Source organism: Manis pentadactyla, chromosome 8 (assembly GCF_030020395.1).
Source record: "Manis pentadactyla isolate mManPen7 chromosome 8, mManPen7.hap1, whole genome shotgun sequence".
Lineage (NCBI taxonomy): Eukaryota > Metazoa > Chordata > Mammalia > Pholidota > Manidae > Manis > Manis pentadactyla.
This window is the reverse complement of record NC_080026.1, coordinates 126812834-126823791: the sequence shown is the minus strand read 5'-3', so window position 1 is coordinate 126823791 and position 10958 is coordinate 126812834. Positions and strand designations below refer to the sequence as shown.

At 48.9% G+C, this 10958-nt stretch overlaps 1 protein-coding gene across 5 annotated transcripts in view; it reads left to right on the top strand.

The window, feature by feature from the left end:
- Positions 1 to 4167: 4167 nt before the first annotated feature.
- Positions 4168 to 10958, top strand: part of GFRA1 (GDNF family receptor alpha 1) — a 205948-nt gene continuing 199157 nt past the window's right edge. Inside the window, exons 1-4 of one of the 5 annotated variants that reach the window (XM_036898800.2) lie at positions 4168 to 4633; positions 5526 to 5819; positions 6653 to 6946; positions 8127 to 8210. In XM_036898800.2, coding sequence (XP_036754695.2) covers positions 5780 to 5819; positions 6653 to 6946; positions 8127 to 8210 — 418 coding nt within the window. In that variant the 5' untranslated portion in view covers positions 4168 to 4633; positions 5526 to 5779. Of the gene's footprint in view, positions 4634 to 4852; positions 4932 to 4954; positions 5322 to 5525; positions 5820 to 6652; positions 6947 to 8126; positions 8211 to 10958 lie in introns of those variants that run through there. The other 4 variants (XM_036898803.2, XM_036898802.2, XM_036898799.2 and 1 more) reach the window with 4 other exon arrangements.

Genomic DNA, 10958 nt, shown 5'->3' with positions numbered 1-10958 from the left:
CAAAACATTAAAATCTTTGCACTGGCTTATTAGTACAAAGAAATGAAAATTAGTTGAAAACTAAGGAGGAAGAGGGGTTTCCTCAGCTAGGTTCCTAGGGGTCAGGCACCTTGACAGCCAATAAGGAGCTGCCATTTGCAGGTAATGCTCAAAAGACACATCTTAATACAGTCAGTCTGGAAAAGGACTCTGAAATCTGAGAGCAACCGAGTTCTCTCTGCATCGCCAAAGGGGAAATGCTGAAGTATAGTATTAGAGGATGAGATCTGTGTCACCATATAGACCCCTATACCAGCCTTCCACATTGGAATGATTGCTATTTTCTCATTTTCCTAAAAGATTGCATGAGGTCTTGTGTGTTTATAAAAGAATTTTTAAAGCTTTTGGGTCAATTTGGCTTTTAAAAATTTGCCTTCAAGAATGAAGACTGCAGGATACTTGTAATCTGGCCCTTCTAAATCCTTCTCTCACAGAGAGAAGCACATTTCTAGATGATTAGAGAACTTCAGGTGGGAACATTATTCTGCCTCTGGCTTTATGCCTTAAAATATGACCTCAGGCAAGCTATCATTTCCCAGAAATGAAATATGTCATGTTACTATTAAAGTGAACCAGAAAAAGAGCATTCTATTACAATGATGGGTTTTGTTTAAAAAAAATGTAAATGTCAAATCCCCAAAGGAATAATACATATTTGATACTATTATTGGAACAGCAATACCAGTAATTGCACGAGGTGCTTATATTTAGTATTGTTCATATAGCAAAGGGATTTTATGTAAACCTTTCACTAGAATTATTGTGTCAGAAGAAAATGAGAAACAGCATTGCCCATTATTCAGGCAATCAATATACATTTATTGGGGGATGACTGTGTGTCAGTCTGTCATCAGTGTAAATGCTGGGGATGCAAAAAAAAATAGAACATCTTCCTGCCTTCAAGGAACTCACATTCCAGTTGAAGGCACATAAATAGTACCTAACTACAATGCAGTGTCACAAAAGCTATAATAAAGATTCCCATGGTCTATGGGAGGGCACTACAGACAGCTAGTCATTCTGGCCAAAGGAGTCCTTGTAGCCTTATTGGCTGAGTTGTATCTTAAAATATCAGGATGAAGTGCATATTAGGCAGATTGAACAGCATGGGCAAAGGTGTAGCAGTGGGGAAAAAAAGCACGGCACATTTAGGAAATGGTGTGTGGTTTTGTGTAGCTACAGAGGTAAGGCTGTCAAATTGTCTGATGTCAAATACTTTGAAGGACTAGTCTGAGTTAAAGGAACTTGAGTGATTTTTAAGCAGTATAATTTTACAAAATGAATGTATTTTACATTATACTCTAGACAGCCAAGGCAATGAGAGTAGGAGACAAAATACTGCATGGAGTAAAACCGTCATTCTCACCATGACTCATCTGTTAACTTATGAAAATAAACTTACATCAAGAAATGCAAGAAAATTGCTCACTTCATGTGCTTATGGGTGGATTGAGCCTAATTTCGTAGCATTAAAACCAATTTCCTACTGAGAAAACAACTCACAGAAGATGGCATGAACCTTTATAATTATTAATCATATTTGATATTCTGATGTCACTTTTCATCCTGAGATTAGTCCTGTATGCATGGGGAACAGATAACCTCCAAGGAAACAGAGATAATACAAATACAGTAAGTCACAGTGCATTTCTATCTTCCATATTCCAAGGGCTTCCCAGTTGTGTGTTTCTCACCTTTAGAGGTTAGTGGATATAGTTGTAAAACAGTGATTTTCTTTATTAGATCCTACTATAAGGAATCTTAGGACAGAGTAAGTGTCACATCTTTCTACACACAGCTTTCCTTGGATGATCGACATTTGACATATCCATTCCCCTTTCCTTGACTTCTTTGCCTGCTAATTTCATTCTCAGTGCAGGACACACCAACAGTGGGCTGTATTTTCCTAGATTCTTCAATTTCCTCCAGAGAGCAACAAGTCATTATTATCATCACACCAAAAAGGACTGCTGCTCCTGCTTATAAAGCACCCATGTTATGCCTTCATTCTTCCACTACCCTAAGAACTTTATATATACACCACATTAACTAACCTCACACCATTACAGGGTAGCACCATCCAGTAGAACTTTCCATGATGATGGAGGTGTTCTCTATCTGCGCCATCCTATGGTAGCTACTAGTTTTGGGTGGCTATTGAGCACTGGAAATGTAGCTGGTGCTACTGAAGAGCTGCATTTTTCTTTTATTTAATTTTCATGGACATAACCATATGGGTAGTGACTATTGTATTGGACAATGGTTACAATGGCTGATAGTTTATTTATTTATTTATTTTAAAGAGCTCGTTTTCATCGGTCAGAACAGGGCTAGCGTGAGTGAATGGTTCCAAAGTATTCTTGATGCTATAAATATTTTAAGAGAAGTCCCATATTTTACATTTGGAGAACTTTTATTCCACCCCCCGACCCCATCTTAAAAGATGCCTGTGGAATATTAGGGTAAAAAAAGCCATTTCTAAACAAAGAAAACACTTACAAAAGACATGGATGATGTCCTCAAATGAAACCTCATTTTCCTCCAACCTTCCCACGTGGTCAGTAAGAATAGTAGACACTAGTTTAACCACTGAAAATTGGAATTCCAATTACTGATTTTCCAAAGGGAGATAGTTACCTCCACTTATAAAATGGAATGATTTATGAGGGTTTTATGCTTTGGGTCTCCATCAAGAAACAGTTTTCAGATAAATTCTTAACTCACTTTGGGTCCTCGCCTTACTAAAACCACTTCCCCAAGATTTCTCTGGATAGTATGTGAAAATATGGAAATTGACTGCTCTATAGTGAAGAAACTGATGAAAAGAATTAATTACATTTCCACTTAGTCCACCCTGTAACTTAGATTGTTACCTCCCCTAGAGAAAGAGAACTTAAGTAGCCCTTGGTTTGAACCATCTGTCGCGAAAATGTGACATATGTTTGCTTTGTTTACTCAACAACCAAGTGTAAACTGATCTAACAAGAAATCTGTCTATGGTGTGACTGTGCATGTGTGCGCGTGTGTTGAGGGGTGTGCTTGATAATAGCATCAATCTCATACCTGTTACTGAGGAACACGTACACAGGAGCGCGAATCGGTGGGATGTCCCTGGGGTTTGGGGTGCATATAAGCGCGGATGCACAGAACATACTCCAAATAATGCGCCCCACGCACTGGAACGGCTTCCGCAACCGAGGGTCGCGCCTGGTTGATGTGTAGTTGAATGGAGAGCGACCCACCCCTCCTCTCTCCTCCTTTTCTTCTCCCCGCCCTTACAGCCCAGCCTCAAACTTCAACCAAAGCCAGTGCCCTTTTCAATTAACCCTCTCGATTAAAAATAAAGCGAGCCTTTTTCTCTCCTCCGTGGCCCATTGTCTGGCGTGATGGGTTTGCAGATTTGACAGCTGGGCTCACCCAGACTTGATTAAAATTCGATTTCCCTGAGAGATGAACTTGGGTATCAACAAAGATCCCCCGAACACAAGCCCCGAGCAGCTGGACCGCCACCCGCCACTGCGGGCTGCTCCACAGACCCCTGTCTGCACCCAGTGTAGACTTTGGTGCGTTGGGCACCCCCGGAGTGGGGGAAGCGGAGTGTGTGTTCGGGGGCGGGCGGGGTAGGTGGGTCGGCAGACGGCTGAGAAACGAGTGGTTCCATGGATCGGGGTGAATAGCTGTGTATGTACTGGGCTTTGAAATTTATTATTATTTTTAAATTTTACTCTTGAAACGGCCAAGATGGAGGTCAGTTTATAAATTACCGAAAGCCAGGTCTGACGCGGTTTAAATGCAGTTGCCGGGGTTCCGCTTTTGTCTCCTTGCTCAAGCTCCAGGGGAACGGTGGAGACTGCGTGGCACGTGTGAGTGTGTGCGCGCCGCCCTGGATGAGCGCTCGGGCGCATTCCGCGATCGCGGTCGGAGGGCCTGGGTCTGGGTGTCTTGAACGCGCCAAGTCTGGAATCACAGCTGCGAGTGACGTGGAGAAAAACTTGGTGTTCAGAAGAAGGGTCTGATTCGATTGTACTAGATCAGAAGAAAGAGCCCCTGTGCACTGTGCCTTTTTGTGTCTCTGAGTGTGTGTGTGTCTCCGTGTGTGTGTAAGGAAGAGGAGAGGGAGAAAGAGAAAGAAGAGTGTGTCTGGCAGCGCCCGCCTCCCGCTGCACCGCGCTGCGTGTCCTGTGCGCGCGTGCGGCGACTGGCCCCGAGTCCCACCGCGGGCGAGTGCGTTCATCTGCGGCGTCCGAGCGGGCGAGCAAAGGAGGGGGCTGGCGGTGTGCTGCGCAGCGGCTGGAGCAGCAGCAGGCCGAGGGTCTTCGGCAAAGAAATCTGGCCTCGGAACCAGCGATCCTCTGCACAACTCCCAACGGCCACTATCATCCCTACCCGGCATCTGAGCCGGGGGCTCTGCTCAGAAATCGTCCTGGCCCCAACTCCGTCCCTCTGAGCTCTTGAAGATTACCGCGTCTTTCTTCCTAGCGCAGAGAAGTGAGCCCGGAAAGGGAAGGAGAGGGCGGGGACACCCCCCCGCCCCAAATAAATAAATAAATAAACTGGCTCTTCATCGCAGCTGGACACGGTTGGTTGAGTCCAGGTTGGTGACATTTGAAGAGTTTTTTCCTCCTGTCGATTTGGGAACCCATCGCCTTTCCCCCACCCTCCTCCCCCTCTAGCAGGCGCCCCTCAACTTTGGGGTCCAGTGGGGGCGGGGGGGAGCGCTCAGCGCCTGGCTGCACCTGCCCTGCCGCTCCTGGGCCGCCAGCCCGTGCGCTTCCCCGGGGCTGCCAGCCCGTGCGCTTCCGCGGGGCGGTGGCATTGATGCGCGCGAGTCTAAGGCGTTCGGCGAGGTTTTGCTGCGCGGACGAGGGGTGGGAGCTGAGGATGTGTGACGGGTAGGGGCGCAGGAGCCGGGTTTCGGCCCCACCAGGACGTCTGTTCCCCCTAGCCTGGCTGGCTCAGGAAGGAGGCGAGCCCGGGCGGAGGGGGAGACGGAGACAGGGGGCTGCGATTGGTGGTTTGGGTGGCGAGGGCCAGCAGCTGAGCCTGCGAGCTGGCGGGAGGAGGGGGCGGCGAACTTCCCGGGAGAAGGGGCTCTTTCCGCGCCGGGGCTGGCGAGAGAGCTGCTGCCGCCTCGTGCTCGGACTCCAGGCAGCGGCCGGTTCGGCTCGCAGTCCTCGGAAAGTAACGTTATTTGATTACGTTCAACCTCTGGGGTGGGATCCGGTAGACACCCCCTTGGACTTTAGGAGCCTGCGTCCGACCTCTCCAGTCCCCACCTGCAGGTGTGGACGGCTCCCCGGAATACACTTACACGCACCCCTCCATCTCCCGCCCCGGCGCCCCCTTCCCGCGCCCCAACTGGGGTGGGGGTGGGCTCTCACCCGGGCGCTGGAAAGTCCCCCAAGGCGGGAGCAGGGGAGGGCAGAGGGGCAGGGGGAGGCTCCAGAGCTCTCGGCTCTCATTTCAAAGCGCGCTCTCCCTTCCAGGTTGGGTCGGACCTGAACCCCTAAAAGCGGAAACGCCTCCCGCCCTCGCGCCAGCCGCCGGCCGGGAGCTGAGTCGCCGGCGGCGGTGGCGGAGGACCGACTAGGGAGTTTCCTCTCGCTCTGGATGGAGCTGAACTTTGGGTGGCCAAAGCAGCGCGGCCGTCCGGCGATCGCTGCATGCTGAGCTGCCTCGGCGAGACCCAGCGGCGGCTCGGGATTTTTTGGGGGGCGGGGACCAGCTGTGCGCCGGCACCATGTTCCTGGCGACTCTGTACTTCGCGCTGCCGCTCCTGGGTAAGTCGAGGCCACTGCTAGCTTTCTTACCAATGAGTCTTTCCGAGGGGTACTCGCAGCGCCCCCCTATCCCACCCCACTCCCCATCCCCAAATTGCGGCGCCGGTGCGCTGGCTGTGGGAGGGAGAAGTTTCGTTTTGGGGAAGGGGATCCTGAGACCTCAGCATCCCCGGTTGGGAGGGGGTGACGGGGCGGCACTTGACCGCGGCTTTTCGTACTTGGCTTTTATTTCCTGTGTTTTTTAATGGCCAAGCCTGGCGGGGAATGAAGGGGTCCGAGCCCTCCAGTCCCGGGCCCAGAGACCCAGGGAGCTCGCGGAGGCGCGGCGGGCAGGTGGGGTGTGGGCAAGCACGGGGCTGGGAGGGAAACTTCGTAGGGAAAACTTTTACCCGAACAGCGTCCCGGGGCGCCCGGCCCGGCCGGCCGCGGAACATGGCTCTCCCGCCGCGCGCCCCGCGCCCAGCCCGCCGCCGCTCTCCTCTTCGGAAAGCCCGCGGGCTTCCGTCGGCCCCGCCAAGCGGGCGGCAGGACGGCGGCCTGGAGCCGAGCAGCCGCTCTGGCAGGGCTGCCCTGGGAAAGCGGGACCGGCGCGCGCGAGGGGCAGCGCAGGATCCGGAGCCCAGGGCGAAAAGCCCACAAAGCCTCGGGGGGTTGGAGTGGGTGGGAGACCGGGGCGACAGGAGGTCCCAGGGCGGGAAAATGGACTCCCAGGCGTAGGGGGTGGGCCGCGGGCTGCGCAGGGCGCCCAGCAGCCGGGCGAAGCACGCGCGCTCCCGGGGGCCCCGGCAGCGGCCCGGCCCAGCTGCGCCCACGCTCCCTCCCCTCCACCGCAGACGTGCTCCTGTCGGCGGAGGTGAGCGGCGGGGACCGCCTAGACTGTGTGAAAGCCAGCGACCAGTGCCTCAAGGAGCAGAGCTGCAGCACCAAGTACCGCACGCTGAGGCAGTGCGTGGCGGGCAAGGAGACCAACTTCAGCCTGACGTCTGGTCTGGAGGCCAAAGACGAGTGCCGCAGTGCCATGGAGGCCCTCAAGCAGAAGTCGCTCTACAACTGTCGCTGCAAGAGGGGTATGAAGAAGGAGAAGAACTGCCTGCGCATCTACTGGAGCATGTACCAGAGCCTGCAGGGTACGCGCAGACCTGCCTCGCCCCACACCCCCGTCTCCCAAAGGCAGACAGGCCCCTGGGCCCCTGTGCGTTTACCTCACTTCTTCCCAGCTGCAGAATGAGGACCTTTCATTGGCCCCCCAGGGACAGCAGCAGCTGGTGCTCCCTCTGGAGCAGCATTGTTGGGGCCTGGTTGTTGGAAAGCCCATCAGGGGGTCGGGGGGACACCCCTGGGACCCCACTGACCTTTCTGAAACCTGGTCAGAGCATCAGAGTAGGAACCCATTAAAGGCCAGGCTAGGAATCAACATCTCTCCAAGGAGAGCTGGTTTCACAAAATTATACTCCAAAGGCCTGCCCTGTATTTTGCCTGGAATGTCTCCCCTTTCTTCTTCCTTTCTAGCTATTCTGATGTTAAGATAAATAATTCGTTACAAAAGGTCCAGTAGAATCTATTCTTTATCCCCCCTCAAACCTGATCAAAGGCAGATGTGTGAAAAACCATTTGTCAAATTAGCTGAGTCTTGAACCAGCTGGTGTAGTTCAACCTTGGTTATTGTGACAACCTTGGGGCCACTTGTCACAACCACCCATTCCAATAGGAATTTTTTGGTCCTATGTGCCAGAGGTGCCTTGTGTTTGTAAATCTAACAATAGCACTCCAATGCACTCATTCTCCACTGAGACTCACACCTGAAATTTGTAATACACAGATTTGACCTCTCAGCTGCCACTTCCACTAGAACCTGTTAATGAAAACTTATTTCAGAAACTAACTGTTTAATGGCCAGGGTAAACAGCTTTCTGACCACATGCCATGTTTTGGGAGCAAAGAAATAGGGAGCCTCTTTCCGGTCACCTTTCTTCCATTGGCTCCTGGAGGCAAGCTGGGCTTGTGACATCACTGCTTCCTTCCTCTCTGATTTCATTCCCTTGTATAGAGTGGGAGAGTTTTCTGGCAAGATCAGGCTGGGTCATTCTCCAGTGTTTTCATGGCACTCTGGGGAGAGCAAGGACAACAAAGGCAGAGGGAGTGAAAAGAAATAACCACAGCCAAATAGATATACATTTGAAATCTTTGAGAGTTTCAGCATCTTTTCGTTGCACAATCATAACAGAATTAGAATTTAGATTCAGTAACAAACTGACAGAAATAGGTCTTGTTTCCCAGATTCGAACCTAGTCTTTCTGTTGTTTTTAGGAAATGATTTGCTTGAAGATTCCCCATATGAACCAGTTAACAGCAGATTGTCTGATATATTCCGGGTGGTCCCATTCATACCAGGTAAGCAGATTTAAACTTCCACTCTTATGACTTTGCCTGCTTGAAATCCGTTGGCTTGCATTCTCTTTGGCTCTCAAGTAGTGTATGAGTAGATAGTTGAATGGCACAGTGTTTCTGGGAAATTAGAAATAGGATGATGATAATAAAGAGGCAGAATGCCTAGAGATGATTGTATTATTTGAAAGTAATTCTAAAGGAAGTAATGTGGTGTGATGATTTCAAAGAGGTTGGAGGGAGGTGACTTGGTTGAATTTTTTTTTTTTCATGTTAAAATGTGATTGGCCATCACTTGCAAAGGGAGTGCCACTTCTGTCTGTAGGTGGCAATCGTATTCCCTTCTTGCTACATACCGTTCACAGTGCCCCTGGAAATGGGATCTGTTTAAATGCTGCCACTTACTTTTACACGATGTCTGAAGATAATCTTAGACTGTTGAAGAATTTTGGATAGACTCACTTCTCTGCCTTTGATTTAAAAGATTACACTCTACCATGTATTAACACTTCTTTGTTTCTAATTTTTCCAGAGTGAGTGTGTGCTCATATAAGAGAATGTACTGCCCCAGTGGCCCTATTTAAAAAGTAACCTTGCTTGCCCTGGTTTGCTTTGTCTCTCTTTGCAATTGCACATGTAGTCGGGAAGTGAACTTAGTTTTAGAATTACGTTTTTCATAACATCTGCATTCAGACAGCCTCATAAATAACACACAAGGCAGTAATTGTCCTTAATGACATACAGATTCCAGACTGATGTTGTCTTTATTTGTTCACAGTTAAGACATCTCCTCAAATGTACATAGTCATCACAAATTATATGTTTCTGGGTGGTTAAACATGGTGGTTAATGTTGAATTTGATTCTGTGAGATGGTGGTTTCTTACTGGTGAGTGGTCTAGTTTTTTAAAGGTTTTCTGTGTTTCTCCAGAAAGGCATAGAACCAAGGGAGTATCTATATGAGTATATTGCTCTACATTAACTCACTCACAAACATCCATTGAGCACCTTCTAAGTTTAGCCATTGGGATTTTGGCAGTGAGCCAGACAGATGTTGTCCCTGCCCTGGTGAAACAGAGGCAGCCAGCAACTGGCATTAATTAAGCCCTTATTGTATGCCAGACACTATGTTAAGAGCTTTATATCACTAACTTACATAATCATCATCAAGTGCATCTAGGTATTATTTCTATTTTAGAGATGACAAAATCAAGGCAGTGTGAAGTTAGGAAACCAGCCCAAGATCACAATGCACCTATTTGGTGCAACCATAATTTAAACCCAGATTTGTTTGCTTTCAAATTTTTGTAACGCCTGCCCCTTGCTACTCAGAGTCTGGTTCTCATACCAGCAGCATGGACATTGCTGGGCAGTTGGTGAGAAGTGTAGAATCTCAGGCTCCCATCTCAGACCTACTGAATCAGAATTTGCATTTTAAGAAGATCCCTGAGCTGGGTGCACATGGAGCCTTAGAAGCACTCCCCTACACTAATTGCCCTTTGGTCAGAGGGAAAGTGCATGCATGTGTGTGTGTTTTGCGATAAGATATAGTGGTCTCTGTTCACTATCAGAGGCATTCATACATTATCCTGAATAATGCTTGTAATTTCCACTCCAAATCCTTACTAACACTCTCTGTTCCACTTGTCCACAGCCAGGACAGTGACTCCAGCAGTGGAGGAAAGATGCACAGACAAGTGTATGTAACCAGGTGGGCTCCCATGGGAGCAGGTCTCTAGGAACTAGGATGGGATGTGCGACATGAGGTGCCAGCAGTGAACCTGTTCTTCCCAGTGCTTTGAGAGCAGTGCCTCTTGCTTGCTGCCTGCCCCATGGAAACCTTACTCCTCAGCCTGTGTACTGATGCCTGAAGGATATGCATCTGCTGTAGACAGTGAGGGTGAGGAAGCAGGAAAGGAGGAAGGTTCATTGGGATTTCGATTTCGGAATTGCTATGGGCTATGGGACTTCAACAGATTCATTTTTCCTCTCTGGGTCTCTCTTTCTTGGTAGAGTGGGGCCATTGGAATAAATAATCTCCAGTCCTCAGGGTCTGTGATTCTGAGGGAAGATTGAGGTCACCAGCAGAACCCCTCCACTGTGCTCTTGAATCAACACGTTTTCAGACCTTACACTCGTTCTACACTTAGTGGCTTGGTCATTCCTTGATACCACTATTTTGTTTGCATTTCTTCTATGAGCACAAGAAATTCTTGTGCATGGACCAAGTCTCACTGATTCACTTTTGGCTCCTCCTCCAAGCCAGGTTTCTTTTCAGAGCAAATATGATCCTGAATTTGTGAGACCTATTCTGCCAAAAACCCAGAAGTCATAATGAATTAATCAGAGCCAGGAAGGCCTTGTCTAGAGCTACATTTCCTATCTCAAGGGCACTGAATTTAGGTTCCAGTATGAATGAGCTTTGACCTCTGACTGTGACTGTTCCTTAAGTGGGGATAGGAAAGCCAAATGGAGTCTTAGGAGGTTTTAAGTCGTTGAATAATGCATATTACCCAGTTTGGCATTTGTAGGATGAAGAAGGACAGAAGAGCAGGATGATAAATGTTGCTTCTCATGGTTTGAATCTGAGTTTCTAGAACATCTCTTCCGTCTTGAAAATCTCTCTGAGGAAACCAGGACAACAGGGCCTCTGCCTTTTACAGATATGGGAACAATCAGAGTTTCCATATTTGGGTGTCTCTGCCCAATCTGAAGAGAATGTTTATCCATGTACATTAAGTGTGTGCTGAATCTT